The 18,753-nt window shown below is 40.5% G+C and overlaps 1 protein-coding gene across 4 annotated transcripts in view; it reads left to right on the forward strand.

Annotated features, from left to right (window-relative positions):
* Positions 1–18,540, forward strand: part of WDFY3 (WD repeat and FYVE domain containing 3) — a 367,376-nt gene extending 348,836 nt beyond the window's left edge. For all 4 annotated transcript variants that reach the window (XM_077476410.1, XM_077476412.1, XM_077476411.1 and 1 more), the window contains 9 exons: positions 234–388; positions 754–912; positions 1,420–1,599; positions 2,991–3,173; positions 8,038–8,134; positions 8,223–8,552; positions 8,848–8,959; positions 11,770–11,967; positions 15,608–18,540. In XM_077476410.1, the coding sequence (XP_077332536.1) occupies positions 234–388; positions 754–912; positions 1,420–1,599; positions 2,991–3,173; positions 8,038–8,134; positions 8,223–8,552; positions 8,848–8,959; positions 11,770–11,967; positions 15,608–15,728 (1,535 nt within the window). In that variant the 3' untranslated portion in view covers positions 15,729–18,540. The remainder of the gene's footprint in view (positions 1–233; positions 389–753; positions 913–1,419; positions 1,600–2,990; positions 3,174–8,037; positions 8,135–8,222; positions 8,553–8,847; positions 8,960–11,769; positions 11,968–15,607) is intronic.
* Positions 18,541–18,753: the final 213 nt, after the last annotated feature.

Raw genomic sequence — 18,753 nt, forward strand, 5'->3', positions numbered from 1 at the left:
GGCATAGGTTTTGTAGTCCACAGAGATAGCTGTGAGCAATGCTAGCTGATAATTTTCTGAGCTCTCTGCCTCTGGACTGTTATCAGCTCACAAGATTTCTGGCTGGATGAACAGCATTTTAACAGATGCAATAAAACATTTTCATTGGTATATATAATAGACCAACATGGAATAAAAAATGTACATCTATTGTTTACATAACCTTTAATGCCATTTCAATTTTCTTTTTCAAGAACTGAAGGAACCTGTGGGTCAGATTGTTTGTACAGATAAAGGGATTCTGGCTGTGGAACAAAACAAAGTTCTCATTCCTCCAGCATGGAACAAGACCTTTGCATGGGGCTATGCAGACCTCAGCTGCAGGCTGGGAACCTATGATTCTGACAAGGTTTGTGACACACACTTTGACTCTTTTCATACTGATAATGTTTTACCTTTACAATTTATAATTGAGTATTTGCATAGGTGAGATAAGTGTGTGATCCCCTTTGTTAGATTTGTCCTAATCATAGACTGCCCATTAAGTGGCAGAAATGAAAATTATGGTAAGTATTTGATAACATTTTCTGTTTCATGGCTGATTTAAAATATATATGTATATTTTGAATTCTGCCCTGAGTGTGGTGCCATTATGTCATTGGTCAGTGCTCCCAAAATGGAAATCTTCCAGTATCTTATAAGGCTTTAACTGTGATTGCCGTTAGCAATGTCATTAAATCCCTGGATTTTGTTTTGTTTTGCTTTGCATTGCAGGCAGTTGTTGTGTACGAATGCTTATCTGAATGGGGCCAGATCTTGTGTGCCATTTGCCCAAACCCCAAACTAGTGATCACTGGAGGAACCAGTACAGTCATTTGTGTATGGGAAGTCGGGACCTCAAAGGAGAAGGCTAAAGCCCTAACTCTGAAACAGGTCAGTAGCATCATTTATCAATGTGTGGAGAATAACGTTTTTTTGTTATTGAATTCTGCTTTAATTCTACAAAATTTTGGATGTGATCCATTTGATATACAAAAAACAAGGGTTACATTTACAAAATCCATGCCAGACATTTTGAGGAACAGTTAGCTATTTTAGCTTATTCAGGCATACTTTTTCATTTTATAGGCTAATGGTCAAACCATTCAGGCCAGTGTAGACCCTCTCCAATCTTTGTTTATTTAGTGACAATTGTAAGATTGGTTGAAATTATCAAATGTCCCTGGAGTATCAGGTCATTGATTAGAGTATTAAAAACGTTTTTATTTTAAAAATTTTTGTGCAGCAGAGATATTCCAATAGATTTCAATCAACCTGTGAACATGGACTCACAATCTATTCATCACATGTATATTACAGTACTTATCTAATGTATCATAATGTGAGCATCTGTTTCCAGTGTGTGCTCCATTTCAAGTACATTTCTTTCATATTTTCCAGGCTTTGATTGGGCATACAGACACCGTTACCTGCTTGACTGCCTCCCTGGCCTATCACATAGTTGTAAGCGGATCACGTGACCGAACATGCATTATCTGGGACCTTAACAAGCTGTCATTCGTGACCCAGTTACGTGGACACAGAGCTCCAGTGTCCGCTCTTTGTATAAATGAGTTAACAGTAAGTATTGGCATAAGGGGGCATATTGTTAACTAAAGGTTTACATGTAGTCACATTTAAAAGAACTACCATAGTGAAAAAATATAATGTTCTGAAAACCTATGTGTGCCTTCACATGTGGTTATGATAGTATTAAGTAGATCAGTCGTGGTTAACTGCAAAATTATAGAAAGGTCTCAAGTGCAGCCCCTGATACCTCCAAAGGGCTGCAGAATAGCAGCATGTTATCACACTGCTGCATTTTTTGCAACGTATTGCAATGCATACTGAAGAAGTCAGAGTTGAATAACCCATAGCATTGGTGACTGTGGACGCAATAATAAAACAAACAATGGTGTCAGTCGAAGCAATAATAAATCCCAATATTGGTATCAGTGGATGTAATAATAATTCCCTCCCCAACATTGGTGTTAATGGATGTAAGAATAACCCTCAGCATTGGTGTTAGGGGATGCAATAATAACCTCTAACATTGTTGTCAGCAGATGCAGTAATAAACCCCAGCACTGGTGTCAATGGATGTATTGATAACCCCCAGCATTGGTGTCAGCAAATGCAATAATAACCCCAAGCATTGTTTTCAGTAGATGCAGTAATAAACCCCAGCACCGGTGTCAATGGATGCATTAATAACCCCCAGCATTGGTGTCAGTGGATGCAATAATGACCCCCAGCATTAATGTCTGTGAACACACAAAAAAAGCCCCTAGCATTTGCGTCGGTGAATGCAAAAATAGCCCCCAGCACTAGTGTCAGTACTGTTAACCTGGTCTTTACAGTAAAATATAACACCCCCACCACATAGGCGGTCATAGTAGTGAGTGTTACCCCTTGTGCGGTATAGTTCACTATGTGAGAGGACAAAGACTGCCTAGAAATTATTATGACACTTTAGAAACCCCCAAAAAACATAAAGTGGACTTTTGCAAAACTACCCTATGCTCAAATGTTAGCATCCTCACTGTGGTGAAAAAATAAGAGATGCTGATACACTTTATTGCAGGCAGTGCAGCTCCCTCTAGTGCTGGTCACATAACTGAAAGCCTGGAAATGTGATCAGGTGATATGTGCTAAAGTGGAGATCAGAGTTCACATTCACTGATATTGAGAGACAAAAGTTTCATAAACAATTTATATACAGTATCACATTAACTTACTAAATTGGGTTTACACTGTTACATTTATTTATGAAACCTCTAAAATTAAGCTTTAATGATTGCCCATGGGAATATAAAAATAATTCTTTAGCATTTGGTGTGACAGATCAAATGTATTATATTGTTATATTGTCTAGCAAAATTGTAAGTGAACAATCTAGATTTTTTTTCGTGTGTGTTCATATGCATTTTACAAGGTCTTGTGCTGAATTTAAAATCCATTTTTGTTTGCAGGGTGACATTGTGTCCTGTGCTGGCACATACATACATGTATGGAGTATAAATGGCAATCCCATTGTCAGTGTGAATACCTTCACTGGAAGAAGCCAACAAATACTGTGCTGCTGTGTGTCTGAAATGAATGAATGGGACACCCAGAATGTCATTGTCACAGGACATTCAGATGGAGTGGTTCGTGTAAGTACATGTTAACACTATTAATAATTATTATAAATGATTTATATATTGCCTAAAGGTGGACAGGGTAGGGGCTGACCAGACATACTGGGACAGGGAGTTTCAGAGAATGGAAGAGGCTCTGGAGAAGTCCTGGAGGCAAATAAGGGAGCTAGAAAACAGGAGATCTTGGGGAGCTAAGAGGACATTTTGGGCGATATCTGCAGATGATGTTGGTGATAGCTGGGGGCGATATTGTGGATGGCCTTTTGTGTTGTGGTTAGTATCTTGAATTTTATACAGGGGGGTAGGGGAAGCCAGTGAAGGGATTGGCAGAGAGAAGCAGCAATCACAGATCGGTTAGTAAGGTGTATTAGACTATCTGCAGAATTCACAATATACTGAAAGGGGGTAGCCTGTGTAAAGGTAGGCCAGTGAGGATGGAGTTGCAATACTCAAGGTGGGAGATAACCAGGGGATGAATAAGTTGTTTTGTGTCGTTTGTTAGGAAGGAGCGAATTCTGGAAATGTTGCGGAGGTTAATGCTGCAAATTGTAGCCATTGATTTGATGTGGGGGCTTTGAGAGGTCAAAGTCTAGGATTACCCCCAGCACCTTGGGGTGTGTAAAGGGACCAATGGTAAAATCATGGGCAGGGAATCGGGGAGGAGGAAATATTACAAGCTCAGTTTTGGAAAGATTGAGTTTGAGGAAGTGGTGTGACATCCACACTATGTCGCTCAGTGAGTTTGTGAAACATAAGGAGATTGAGGGGGTGAGTTGAAGAGTGGAGACATAGATTTGGGTGTCATCAGCATAGAGGTGGTATTGAAAGCCATAGGAGGGAATATAGAGAGAATAGGAGGGGCCCGAGGATGGCGACTTGGGGGTACCCCAACAGAAAGAGGAAGCGGAGTGGAGGAGATGGTATTTGTGACACTGAAAGTGCGCTGAGATAGTTAGGAGAGAACCAGGAAAGAGCAGAATTACAGAGGCCAAAAAAGTGAAGTTTGTTGAGGAGGATTGGGTGGGCAACTGTTTTGCAGGCAGCAGAAAGGTCTAAGAGTATGAATATGGAGTACTGGCCGTTGGTTATAGCCGTTATTAGGTCGGTGGTGAGTTTTAATAGGGCAGTTTCATTGGAATGTTGTGGGCAGAAGCCAAACTGTAGGGGATCGAGAAGGTTGTTGTCAGTGAGGTAGGAGCTCATACGGTTGTGGACAAGGTGTTCAAGAAGCTTGGAGGCAAATGGGAGCAGGGAGATGGGTCTTAAGTTATTCAAACAGGTGGGGGTCCAGTGAGGGTTTTTTTTTTAAGTATGGGGGTAACTAGTGCATGTTTGAGCGGGGAGGTAAAGGTGCCAGAGGAGAAGCAGGGGATGAAGATGTGGGTTAGAGAGTTTACGATAGAGCAGGAAGGGGGTTGCAGTAATTGTGAGGGGCAGCGTGGTGAGGTGAAACGTGGAAATAAGTTTGGCAACTTCCTGAGTGGTAACATGGCTGAAGTATTGAAAGTGGTGAGGACCCGGTGTGCTGGTTTGGGGAAGAAGCTGAGCGCTGGATATCTCATTAGAAATTGTGTCAATTTTGTTTTTAAATGATTGCCAATCTCCTAGGCAGTAAGTTAGTGGGGGGGGAGAGATTGAGGGTAGGAAACAAGGTTTTGATGAGAGTGGTGTAGTAGGTTTGTTTCGCAGAGTTGGAGGCATGAGTTGTATTTGAGAAGGGCAGATTTGTTGAAGTCTTTCAGGGATTTCGTTTTATGCCATGCTTGCTCAAGAGCACGGCTGTGTCTCTGAAGACTTTTTTGGTGTTGTCTGTTTGCCAGGGTTGTAGCAGATTAGGCCTGGTTCTGTGTGTAAAAAGAGGAACAACTATGTCCAGGGAGGATGACCGTATGTTGTAGACAGATGTGATCAGGTCTGGGCAGGACAGGGTGCGATTTTATCATAAAGGCAGTCAGTAGCAGAATGAAGAAGGAAAGAGTTAAGGTGGAGAAGGTTCCTGCGGGTAACTGTTTGCAGGTTAGCAGCAGGGGAGGTAGGAGAGTGGGAAACAGATAAGGCTGTGATCGGAGATAGGAAAGAGGGTGTTGGAGAGGTTGTAGAGCTGGAGAATGAGGTTGAGAGTGATGGTTTATTTATGTCCATTAGGTTAAAAGAGTAGGTTAAGTTGAGTAGTTGATAAGTGGCTGAGATGTTAACATTAATTGGAATAATGAAGTCGCCGAGGATGATGGCGGGTACTTCGGAGGAGAGAAAGTAGGGTAGCCATGCGGAGAAGCCATCGTGAAAGCATTAAACTGAGCAGAGGGCTGTAAATTACTGCAGTCCTCAGACAAAATGGAGAAAAAAAGACAAATGTGGTGCACTTCAAAAGAACAGAGTGAAAGAGAGCTAGGTGTGGGAAGAACCTGGAAGGTGCTTTGTGGGGAAAGGAGAAGTTCAACTCTGCCTCTTTTTCATCCACTGGGCCTGGGTAAGTGAGTCCAGAGAGGGCAGCTGGAGAGGCAGTGTTGTATTCCTTGAGCCAGGTTTCAGTAATAGCAAATAGATTGAGGGAGTTGGAGAGAAAAATATAATTGACAGAGGCACCTAAAGCGGTAGTAAAGTGCAAAAAAAAAAAAGTTGGACCCCTACAGGAGAACGCCATAATCTGCTAGTATGCACCACATACTAGCACAATATAACAGACTTGCATTAAAATGAAACCCTCCAGCGGCATGCCATCACTGCTGTTGGAGATTCCATCTTTACCCAGTCTTCCTTCTGGGTTCCCGGGCACAGAGCTCTGAATGGACGGCAGCATCCATTCAGAGTGCAGTGTGCATGCATCGGTGATGTCCCCGGCTGCTACTAAAGTATAGATCTCCTAAACTGTGAATGTTTAGGAGATATTTACTGTACCCACAGGTAAGCCTAATTATAGACTTAGCTGTAGGAATAAATCAAAAAGTGGACTTTACCACCGCTTTAAAATTAAACTGCCATTAGTACCTCTTAAAGTATATATGAACCGTCACCTTGTAAAATAACCCTTTCAGTTTAAAATAGAAATGAAATGCAAAACATCTGTGTATACATATTTAAAAAATAAATACCTTTTTTTTTATTTTTTTTATAAGTGTTCACATAATTTCTGTTCTCAGCCGTATAAAAGGTTTACAAAGGTGGGGGAGAAACAGGACACTGATCTTACCAGTGAAGGGGGGAGTCAGCAAAAGTATGACCACTGGAAGACAGGCTTCCAGCACAGTCAGAAAACTGTCCACACTGGGATGGATGTGCTCTCATGCTTAGTGTGGTTAGTTTGAAATCAGAAAGCAGAGGGAGACTGACAGGATAACCAGGTATTTCACACAAAGGAGAAAATATGCGAACAGGATACTTTTTAAAGCAAGTACATGGTACAACAGACGCATATCAGAAATATAAAATTTTGGGGTAGCATATTCTTTATTATAAATAAATCTATAATTCTATATCATTTGCCAATCTTGTACTAACACACAATTGCCTTATTATTCAAGTTGTGTTTTAAAAAGCAGAGCTGTATAATAATCCTGAGCCACCTATAAACCGCTTGCTATTGTTAACTTGATTTTTTTATAAACTTGGGCTGCCCTGTTATCTGGCATGGTATACTGCACATTATTTCTGTTTATATATTGTTATTATATAGCTAAAATGATGATATACTTATGTTTGAACTTGACAGGATTTTAGTTTGGTTTGGAAAGTTTCTGCAGATGTTTAGATTTTTGAAAAATAACAAACGTCAACTGACTTTGTTCTCTTTAGGGGGTCATTAAAAATGAGCCACTAGGAAGCTTTTGCAAGGTTTCATTCAAGTTAAAGTGGTTCTAAAGGCAAATGTTTTTTTACCTTAAAGGATAAGTTCACCTTTGTACAAAAAATAATAAATGCACGTCTCTTTGCAGGTAAAAAAAAGTGCATTTATTATGTTTTGTAGTAGAAGCCTGTATAGCATTGCACCAACAATCAGGAGATGCCATGCAGGTCTCCTGCACGCTGTCAGTGTATCTGTACATACCGTACGGCTAAGCCAATATTTGCTGACAGCGAGACTCAATGAACTACCACAGCACTCCACAGCGTTATGGTAGTTCTTTGAGAACTACAAGCTGACAGCTGCTAAGGCTGTCCGGACTTGTAGTTCATTCATACACAGAGCAGAGCTCTGGACAGTGAGCAACAACTGCAGCATTGGGAACATGTTATATGTTCTACCCAAAAATCAAGTGGCACGTGTAACATGTTCCCAAAGGTGAACTTCTCCTTTAATGCATTCTATGGTAAGGTAAAAAAACTTCCAGATGCAGCTCCCCCCCTTATCAACATTTACAGAAGTAAGCCTGCTCGTGTGCCCGCATAGGAAGAGTCTTGCTATCAGGAGCACTCAGCAGTGGGGGAGGAGCCATAACCATCGACAGGGGACCCAAAAAGAAGAGGATCAAAGCTGCTGTGTACAAGACCGTTGCACAGAGCAGGTAAGTATAACACAGGGTCACTGAGGCACTGAGGAGGCTTTTGGTAAGATTATTTTCAGTTTGCCATGCCTTGCAGGTGTCTATCAACCGAGGAGTCCCGAGAGATGTGGAGCTTCAGCTGGACATGTCTGTCGCTGGCAAATCTGCCCCCCTCCCCATCCATCTTCTTTTTTTTTTTTTTTAAATAACAACCTTTAGAATCACTTTGTAGTCCAGTAGTAAAGGTTTTGTACAGAAGGTCACTACACTGGCCACTCAGTCTGCAGGTGAACACAGTTGTTTCAGAAATATGTTGTATAATTCAACTTTTTTTAAACAAAGTACTTTCCAAATATAAATATGGTTTATTTCTGATCTTGCTACGCTTTTACTTATAGTTTTGGAGGATGGAGTTTTTACAAGTGCCAGAGACGCCCGCTCCAGAACCCGCAGATGCCATCGAGTTGCCAGATGAGTGCTCAGAGACACATTTAGGTATTTTTTCCCCTGAATTTGCCTAGGAAGCAGTCTTCATAATTTTGAGCCTACCGATGACAGAGTGATCACCATTGTTTGCTTACAGGAACCGAAGCTCAGGATGATGAAAGCAGTGACTCTGATGTAGAAGATCAAAGCTCCAGTCAGGACACTGCATCAAAGGACAGCCAAGCTCAGCCTAGCAACGTTGTGCATCGAGCAAGGGCATCTTCTGCCAGGGCTGGCTTGGCAGCATGGTCCGGAGATAGTGGATCCGAGGACTCCAGGCGCTGGTCGGATCAGCTGAGCCTGGATGAAAAAGATGGCTTTATAGTGGTAAACTATTCTGAAGGCCATTCTAAACAGTTCCCACAAGCTCAGAGCAGTGGCCAGACAAGCCAGCAGGAGGTCCGGCACTATAACAAACTGAAAACAGGTAAGTGATGTTTCTCTTTACTTACCACAAACTCTCTCCAGCAAGCACTATTTGAGAAGCACTGTGGACTGAAGCTGTTATAATTTACAAATTCTGCTCTACTCACTACAATGCATTGTTGAAGCCTTTAAAATCTTTCATCATTAATAGTATCATTGCTAAATGTTTAATATCAGTAGATAATTCGTACACCCTAAACATCGTTGATGCATTCATTGTAATGTAGGACAGTTGTCTGTGCCTATATTCAGAAGTGCTCCGTGTAAACAAGTTCCCTTATTTCTCTTTGTTGCAGGATACAGATGGGAGCGACAGTTGGTATTTCGAAGCAAACTTACTATGCATACAGCATTTGACCGGAAAGACAATGCACATCCTGCAGAGATAACTGCACTGGGTATATCCAAGTGAGTTAAGAGGAATACCTTAAAGAACAAGTTCACCTTTGTAAAAAAAAAAAAAAAATATAATAAATGCACATTTTTGCAGGTGTAAAAATGTGCAATTATTATTTATTTTATTTATTTTTTTACTATGGGCCTGCAAAGCATTGCACCAGCGATCTGCTTTGCAGGGTTCTTGCAGACAGTCTGTGTAAGCTGTGTGCTTGTACCTTGTACAAGCAGGAAGTTACACTCGGACAGGAAGACTCGATGGACTACCTAGAGCAATCAACAGCGCCCTAGTAGTTCATTGAAAACTACAAGCCCACAGCCGCAAAGTTTGTCAGTACTTATAGTTTTCACACTCACAGAACACTGTGAATGAATGGTGTGGACGGGCAGAGTTTTTTTTAATAATTATTACAGCTGTTACAAAAGGTGATCTTATCGTTTTAAATCATGCACAGGCATGTAGATGATATTTTGTAAGAGCTATTGGTACATAGAAGTGTAAAATAAGTGCTTTCTGGGGTAGGACCTTGAGAAACTTGCAAGCATTGGGTTCATTCTCCGCATCATTTGTGCCAGTTTGATTGGGATTTGGGTTAATAATCTTTTCCTCCCATAAGTGCCACATGCAGACACACTGTGAGTCAAAGAGAAGTTCACAGATGACCTGGTGTATATGTCATTGGAGGATGAACAGACCTTCCCTAACTAGTCATTTCCAAATACTGTTATATTTTAAAACCAAAGGTCTTTTCAAGTAGACCTAGCATCTTGTTTTAGTTTTAAATAATTTCACTTTAATGTAAAGTGACTAATAACCCCTCTGCAAGTGAAAATTGGTTTGCATTTTAAAGCTGATCTAAATACACACAGGAGATAAATATATGATGGCTGTTTAACCTTTCAAAAGGATTTGTATTTTGTAAGTTTAGACCTGATATTTACACAGCTCTGCTATACAGTATTGCCTGGTAGGCAAGGGGACCTGATCTTTCTCTGCTGCATTTTAACTTCAAGAGATTGTAAAGGATATTTAAAAACAAATAGGATATTTAAAAACAAAAATAACAAACATCTCCATATTTATCTGCTCTGTGCAATAATTGCACAGAGCAGCCCCAAACTACCTCTTTTCAGGTCCCCTGCTGGCACTCCTGCCCCCCCCAAATATGTTCAGTGCCCCCACGGGAAGCCCTTTCCGTGGGGGCACTTGTGCGTGCTCGCTCTCATTGACACAGACAGCAGGACTCGGCCCCGCCCCCAACTCCTTCATCATTGGCTTTGTGCCCCAGGGAAAGGCAGTAAGATCCGGAAGTGAGGAGAGAGACGAGATGCAGACGTGCACAGCACTGGGTCGAATGAGGGCTCAGGTAAGTATTAGGGGGGATGAGGGGCAATGCCTAAACATTTTTTACCTTGATACAAGGAATGCATTAAGGTAAATGTTTAGGCTTCAGAACCACTTTAAGCTGGTCATAGGGGGTTTGAGATTCGAGCCATGAATGGGCAGACTGATTGTACCCAAGTTGATTGAGCAATCAACTTGGGTACAACCAGCCTGTCAGATTTTGTGTGTGATTATTGCTAGCGGCTAGTATAGCCACTAGCAGTAATTATTGTGTTCTCCCAGCAAGGACAGGTCCCCCCGCCGAGAGAACAAAATGCCTCCGCCAGAGGGATTCCCCCATCAACCTGTGGTTGCAGGAAAGAAAATCGTCTATGGCCAACTTTACAGGTCTTTTCCTCACCCCCAACCTGTGACTGAACATTAAAAGTCGAAACCGCAAACTGATGATAACATCTGTCTGCATCTGCACTGTAGCAGACTTGACTGTCTGCTTGTGCAGCTTCTCCCTCTCCTCTGTGAGCACTGCTGTACAGGGACAGCAAAAGAGTGGTACCAAGTCCAATTCTCAGACTTGCATTAAAAAAGATACATTTAACGATATATTAATTATAGAACTGTGTTCATTTGTGTCTTGTATCTGCCTATAGATATCAAGTTGATAGTTTTGTGGGGCTTATCTGTTTCAGCTGTTCACAGGCAAGTTGGCAGAATATCTGCCAGATTCTTTCTTCTGTATAAGCTGATGAATCCCCATCTGCAAGCTGTGCAATAGAAGGCTAGGACGGGTGTGGTTTGAATGTTATCAGCTCTTAGTCATGTCCTATTTTCCTACGCTGAAAGCAACTTCCATGTGCCAAAGATCTAGTCAACACTTTTTCAATTTGGCTTCAGCAGTCAAAATGTTACTGAAATCCATGAATCTTGAGATTCCCTATCACTTATTTATTTATTCATTGTCTGTGTTCCCTGTAAATATAAAGATTTCTGGTTAGCTGCATTTAAAGAAGTTATAAATGTGTGTTGTATCAATGACTTGCCACTCTACAGAGCTGCATGAGTGTAAAAAACAGTCAACTAATAGAGCGACTGTGTAAGCAATTGTCCTGTGTACATTTCTAACATTCTTGATTCATCTATGTTTTATAATTTAATTAAAAGATGTATTGTCACTCGTTCTGGATCAAAAAAAAAAAAAAAACGGGATAATATAAGAGTAGTGATTACCTTGATATCGGTCATCTCACTAGCATCTTCTATTTGACACTTCTACCCTTTCATGCACAGTGGCACCCATTATGTGGCACGCTCCTCCTTCTCTAATTGAGACTTCATATCCCCCCACCTCCCCCCAAAAAAAAAATGTAATAGGAAAAGAGTTGGCAGCTAGAAGTAAATGGCTAGAACACAACGTACAACCAGCTGGTGATTTTTAATAGTGTTCTCTAACCTGTTGTTCTGTTCTGTTTTTATTCTACAGGGATCACAGCAGGATTTTGATTGGTGACGGCAGAGGCCGAGTGTTCAGCTGGTCTGTAAGCGATCAACCAGGGCGATCTGCTGCTGACCACTGGGTAAAGGATGAAGGAATGGACAGCTGTTCAGGATGTGCAGTGAGGTTTTCCTTAACAGAGAGGAGACATCACTGTAGAAACTGTGGCCAGCTTTTTTGCCAAAAGTAAGTAATATCTCTTCTAGCAAAAATACATTTCTTTACTTTTTTTCTGTAAAATGTCTCATAAATAAAGATTCAGACAGTATATTCTATGCATCTCTTAACCACTTAAGCCCCGGACCATTTTGCTAGCTTACTGTGGGCACCAGGCTGTGGCTTCACGTGATACACCGCACAGTCATCTGGGACACGTGACAGGTCCCAGATGACTGTGCGGCGTGAGGGGAAGTGATGTCCCCAGCCTGGGCAATGAAGAAGGCAGACTACAAGGGACCCCCTAGCAACAGGCATTTAGAGGTGAGTAAAAAAAAAAATTGCAATTATTTATTTTAAGAATTTTAAACTATTTTTTATTTTTTGGTGGCAACACCACTTTAAGGGGCGTGTTTCTAACTGGGGGGGCGTGGCTGTAATTTACAGATTACATATCACTGATCTCTGCTCCAATCACAGGGAGCAGAGATCAGTGTCACTTGTTGGGACCCGCGGTCGGGCTCACGGGGTTCCTGACAATCACGCGCGGTGGCAATTTTAAATGGACGTACCAGTATGCCAATTTGCCTGTTCGTGCCATTCTGCCGACGTACATCTTCATGCGCCGGTCGGGAAGCGGTTAAAAAAATAAAAAGAAAAAACTTTTTTTTTAATACCTCCTGGACCCCAACCAATCATGGCAGCAGTGAAGTGTTTTTACAGATTTCCCAAAAAGCTGTACCTGAATGCACTTTACATATACCCAATAAAGAATAACAAACCTGTATCTGGTACTCTGCCATAGATCCCTTCAGTGGGCTGTCTCTGGCAGTCAGCTGTAACGTGGCAACAGTGTCTACCATGAAAGTCTTCTGTATTGTGGAATGCTCTCTGACACATAAGTCTACTCTAATGTGGCAGCTGTTAAAGTGGATTTTTGGAGGAAATTAAGGTGAAAACTCTACGGGATTGAGACCTTCACAGGTCTCTGCTTTGCTATGTGAACAGAGCATAGGCACACAATATACCAGGCTAATGGCTCAGATTGTAAACCCAATAGTTGGAGTAGTTGTATGCACTGTAAATCCAGAAAATGGAGCTGTCCAGCTTAACTTAAATTAAATCTACAGTGCCTTGCAACAGTATCTCCCCCTCACAAAGTGGAATTAACATGGATTGTTTGAGGATTTGCATCATTCAATTTACAGAACATGCCCACAACTTTGAAGAGGTTTTTTTTTTAATGGTGAAGCAAACAACAAATAGGCCAAAATAACAGAAAAAGTCAATGTGCATAACTATTCACCCCCCCCCCCCCCCTAAGTCAATACTTTTTAGAGCCACCTTTTGCAGCTATCACAGCTTCAATTCACTTTGGATAAGTCTCTATGAGCTTGCCACATCTTGCCAATGGGATTTTTGCCCATTCCTCCTTGCAAAACTGCTCCAGCTCCTTCAAGTTGGATGGTTTGTGCTTGTGAACAGCAATCTTTAAGTTTGACCACAGATTTTCTATTGGATTGAGGTCTGGGCTTTGACTAGGCCATTCTAATACATTTACGTTTCCCCTTAAACCACTCAAGTGTTGCACAGAGTGGTACAGGTTTTGCTTAAGAATATCCCTGTATTTAGCACCATACATCTTTCTCTCAACTCTGACCAGTTTTCCAGTCCGGACTGCTGAAAAACATCCCCACAGCATGATGCTGCCACCACCATGTTTCACTGGTGGCGTTTGGGTGATGTGATGCGTTGAATTTGTGCCAGACATAGTTTTCTTTGGCCAAAAAGTTCAATTTTAGTCTCGTCAGACCAGAGCACCTTCCTCCATACATTATGTGAGTCTCCCACATGCCTTTTCGCAAACTCAAAACGTGCCATTTTGTTTGTTGCTGAAAGTAATGGCTTTCTTCTGGCCACTCTGCCATAAAGCCCAACTCTATGGCGCATACGGCTTATTGTCGTCCTATGTACAGATACTCCAGTCTCTGCTGTGGAACTCTGCAGCTTATCCAGGGTTACTTTAGGTCTCTGTGCTGCCTCTCTGATTAATGCCCTCCTTGCCCGGTCCATGAGTTTTGGTGTGTGGCCGTCCTTTTGGCAGGTTTGCTGTTGTGCCATGTTCTTTCCATTGGCTATGATAGATTTGATGGTGCTCCTAGGGATCATCAAAGATTTGGATTTTTTTTTATAACCTAACCCTGATTTGTACTTCTCAACAACATTGCCCCTTACTTGTTTGGAGAGTTCTTTGATCTTCAAGGCAGTGTTTGGTTAGTGGTGCCTCTTGCTTAGGTGTTGCAGCCCTCTGTGGGCTTTCAAAAAGTTGTGTGTGTATATGTAACGATAGATCATGTGACACTTAGATTGCATACAGGTGGACTTCATTTCACAAATGATTTATGGGCTTTCTAACAAAGGGGGTGAATACATACGCACATGCCAATTACCATTTTTTTTATTTTAAAAAAATAGTTTTATGTATATATTTTTCTCATTTTACTACACCCAGTTAGACGATTGTGTTCTGATCCATCTCATATAATTCAGATTAAAAAAAACATTGACCTAAAGGCTGTAATGTAACAAAATAGGTAAAAATCCAAGAGGGTGAATACTTTTGCAAGACGCTGTGTTTAAATAGGCAGTAATACTGGAATACAGTATTCTCAACCATTTCAGATTAAAGCAGTTGTAAGGTCCTTTTTTACACTAAAATAATAAACCTGTTTTACTTATCTGCTCTGTCCAATAGTATTGCACAAAGCAACCCTGAGCCTCCTTTTCTACAGTCCCCCGCTGGATCTCTCGGAGACTCATCTCTCTGTACCACCATGGCTTCCTATGGTGGCGCATGTGTGGGCTTTATCTCGAGTCAGGCTGTATGTTTCCATAGACCTACATAGCATGGCTCTGTTCTGCGATCTGCTAACAGGATTTGACTGACAGCAGCTGGAGCCAATGGCTTGTGAAAGGGGGGTTGGAGAACAGAAGACCCGCAAACAGGCACAGCACTGGATTGATACAGGACTCAAGTATTTAGGGAGGGGGGATGGAGGAACATCAAATGGAATGGTTTTTTACCTTAAAGTAAAATTATAGACACACTTTTTTTTTTTTTTTCATTTTGGATAGAGCAATGGAAGGTTATAACCCCTGTGAGTTTATTTTTGTGCCATACGTGTCCCATTGCGGAGATTTTACTACACGTCCTGTCCCATTGCCAAACAGGAAGTTAGGGGAAATTCCTGCAAATTAAGGGAATTCCTTGGGGACCCCCTCCTCACCAGAACTAGTGTCCCCATTGGAAGATTTCCCCTCTATTACTTTTCTGGAGACAACCAAAAATTTGGGATTTTCTTTTACTTTCAAAGATAATGGTAAATGGGACAAACGGAGAGCGTGAATCTCCTTAACAGGGGCACAGAGAGAAATAAAAAATGACAGGCATTCTAATCCCTATCCACTCTATCCAAAACGAAAAAAAATGTTTTACCTTAAGTTATACTTTAGTGTATAGAATGCATTAGGGTAAAAACATTTTTGGCTTTAGAACAACTTAATATTTCTGTTGCACAGTTGATTCAATTTTTCTGACTGTTAATGTGACGTGCCCAATGAACTATCACAAACAATGGCTAATAAAAATAAAACTTTATCCCTTTTATAGGTGCAGCCGGTTCCAATCTGAGATCAAGCGCCTGAAGATTTCTTCACCAGTGCGAGTGTGTCAGAACTGTTATTATAATTTACAGCATGAACGGGGCTCCGAGGAGTCTTCAAGGAACTAGTACACCTTTGACCATCTTGATTACCACATGGAGCCCTTCCTTGTGCTATCATCAACATTATGAAATTAAACTTTGAACGTTTAAAAAAAAAAAAAAGTTTACATGCAACCTTGAATCATGTTTTAAACACTGCAAGTAAAAAGGGATCATTCGGCTCACATACAAATTGTATTTTAAGTCACTGAAGAGTGGACTTTTGAGGACAATGGTGAGCTTTCAGACATCTATAAATATATATATAGTTCTGCTGCTATGTCTGCTAGCTGAAGAAAGCACCCAACCAACAGTTCCTATAATTTCTTGTGTTTGTTTCATTGGGCTGCCCATCCTCTCAAGTAATCTCTTAGATAGCTTTCTTTGGACAAATAAGCCGCTTACGAAGAAAAAAAAAGACTTGCAGTCATGTACAGATTATTGTAAATAAAATATTGGCCTTTTTATTGAAATTGCAAAATTGCCTGTTACATGGGACTAAAATTGATAAACACAAGAAATATATCATCGATATACCTTTCTCTGCACCCTTGTTTTATTCAACTTCCTTAAACATGTACGTTTCCAAGATTTTCTATATGCCCCTTTCTGTGGCCCAGCCTGGTGTCGAGCATTAGGGGTAATTTACTAAAGTCTTGGTACCAATACATAACTAGCTTGCACTGTGACTGCCAAAGAAACAGCGTAAAGTTAGATTCAGCTTTAGTAAAACTCTCAGTACATGCATATGGTTACACTCAGTCTGTGCATGTGTTTTGGTTTTGGGGCTGTGCACTGAATGAGATAATTCACCCTCACATGTTTTTACCTGTATATGCATAAACCCTGTAAAATATAGGGACTATGAATTTACCAGTATTGTAGATTCCCTCTTCCACAGGACACGCAGCCCAATCTTGTTTGCATGAAAAAAAATAGGATTTAAATGCCTTGAATGAACACACAGTGCAAAGTATGAATTTGTCCACAAGAAGCAGTGCTGTTGAGACTAGTGTTTTCTTGTTTTTGTTTTTTGTGTTCAATACATTTTTTTTCTTCAGCAAAAGCCATATTTCATGTGGGTGGCTGCTGAGGTTTTCTCTGTAATTTGTCCCATAAATGCATAATGTTGCCCTTTTTGGACCACAAAAAATTTACTATGGTTTTTCTTTAGCCAATACAGCTTATTTTAAGATCATGTGTGTGTCACGCAACACAAGCCATTCTTGAATGCAGTAGTTCAGTGTATTATGTACAATTTTAAATTAAACTGGACTGTGGCAAAGCGTTGCCGTATTTAACAATTTAAAAAGGGCTTTATTTAACTCTTATGAAATTAAAATAAACGAGCTTCAATACACCAAAAAAGCAATATATTGGGAATTAACATAATTAGCTTTGTATTTTAGCCATTATTTATTATTTTTCGTTAACACTGACATTTTAAATGTATAGAATCATTTTTTTAACAAAAATAAGGTCACCATTTTACTCCATTTATTTAGGAGAGGGACAAGTGGGAAAGCTTTCAGGATTTTATAAGGGAGATCTCCCTTAGTGAGAACAAATGCCGTGAGATATCACTAGTGGGTGACGGCACATGTAAGAATGTTGGCCTTCGAGAACATGAACGACTTGGCAGAAGCTCCGCAGCATTTATTTTCCACACCTCTGTTCTGCAGTTCTGGATAGTCTTGCAGTACAGGTCTTACCAGGTGTGTCACTAGCTTTCAGATTATTAGGCGGGGTGGTCATTTCCTACTGTTTCTGGAAGGCTTATAACTTGTAAATGTTATTCGCTTTCCCAATAAGTGCAGGATTTCCTTGTTGTGCTGTCAGTGTACAAGGCACAAAAATAAGGGCAGGGAACAAAATTGGGCAGGGTATGGCCCTTTTTTTCTGTACAGAAAATGAAACATATGCATGCCTCTTTTTTTCCAGACAGGACACAGGTCCTACTTTTTACACCCCTATGACTTGGCAAAGGTTGGTGTGACTTGCCTAAATATGGGCAGATTGGGTGGGACTTATTATTGGCGTCTGGGAGCTATATGTACTGTATGTGCTGACCATCTCAAGGCAGTTTGCACCAGGACATTTGAGCAGTCTCTTGTCTGTTATAAATTTCATTGCCACTTTGTTCTGCCTTGCAGCTCGTCACAAGCACCCATGTACTTTCCAGTGTACCTGTAAGATGTGCTCTAGTTGTATTGTCATGCTTACCAATAGAACAGGCTTTGTATGAGAGGTCCAACTAGCAGAACACTACCAATAAATTATTTTGCACCTTTATGTAAAATAGCAGTAGCAGCCAAATTTTATTTTTGTTCTGTATTATTTTGAAATTCATTTGATTTCAGTAACATAAAAAAAAACTGTGTATAAAATATTTATGCAGTCAAAAGAAGCAAAAAAAAGTTTTTAGAAAGTATTTTTCATTTCAGCAAGTTTTGTTACTTGTTGCATGAGTAATTAACAAAGCTGACTTTTTGTGTCAGTGCGATGTATATTTTTTTTTGTCCTGTTATTAATTTGTATGCCCATAAACACAGCCATTGATTTACATGGCAGCAGAAGTTTGATAATAACTGGCTGAGGCTGGAGTGTGGAATTTTGTACTGTATTACAGTATGTTTTTTTGGTGGTTAAATGTTCACGGCCTGGAAGAAAATCTTATCTAGCGTGCAATCTGTAATATCTGAATGTTCATTGTATATTTGTCTCCGATGCAAAAAGTAGAGTAACACAATTACAATACATGACTAAATGCAATAGGTCAGGTACGTAAGTTAATTCTTTTTCATTACAAATAAAATACCTGCTATTTACCACCAACAAAGTGGCTATTCTTCTGTTTTGTTTTTTTAAGAAATTATGTTTTTTACAAACTATGTATGGAGTCTGAAATGTGTGGTTGTAAACATTGCAGTTTTCTCTGTTGTGTTGTCCTTTTTTTCATAGATTAAAAACAACTGTAGAGCCGCACACCGCTATCCCATTAAATCAACAAAGCTTTATTGCTCAAGCAGACGCTCCACCCATGTCCTTCCTG

This window comes from Lithobates pipiens, unplaced genomic scaffold, assembly GCF_037356315.1.
Source record: "Lithobates pipiens isolate NorthernLeopardFrog02 unplaced genomic scaffold, aLitPip1_a1.2 Scaffold_13, whole genome shotgun sequence".
NCBI lineage: Eukaryota > Metazoa > Chordata > Amphibia > Anura > Ranidae > Lithobates > Lithobates pipiens.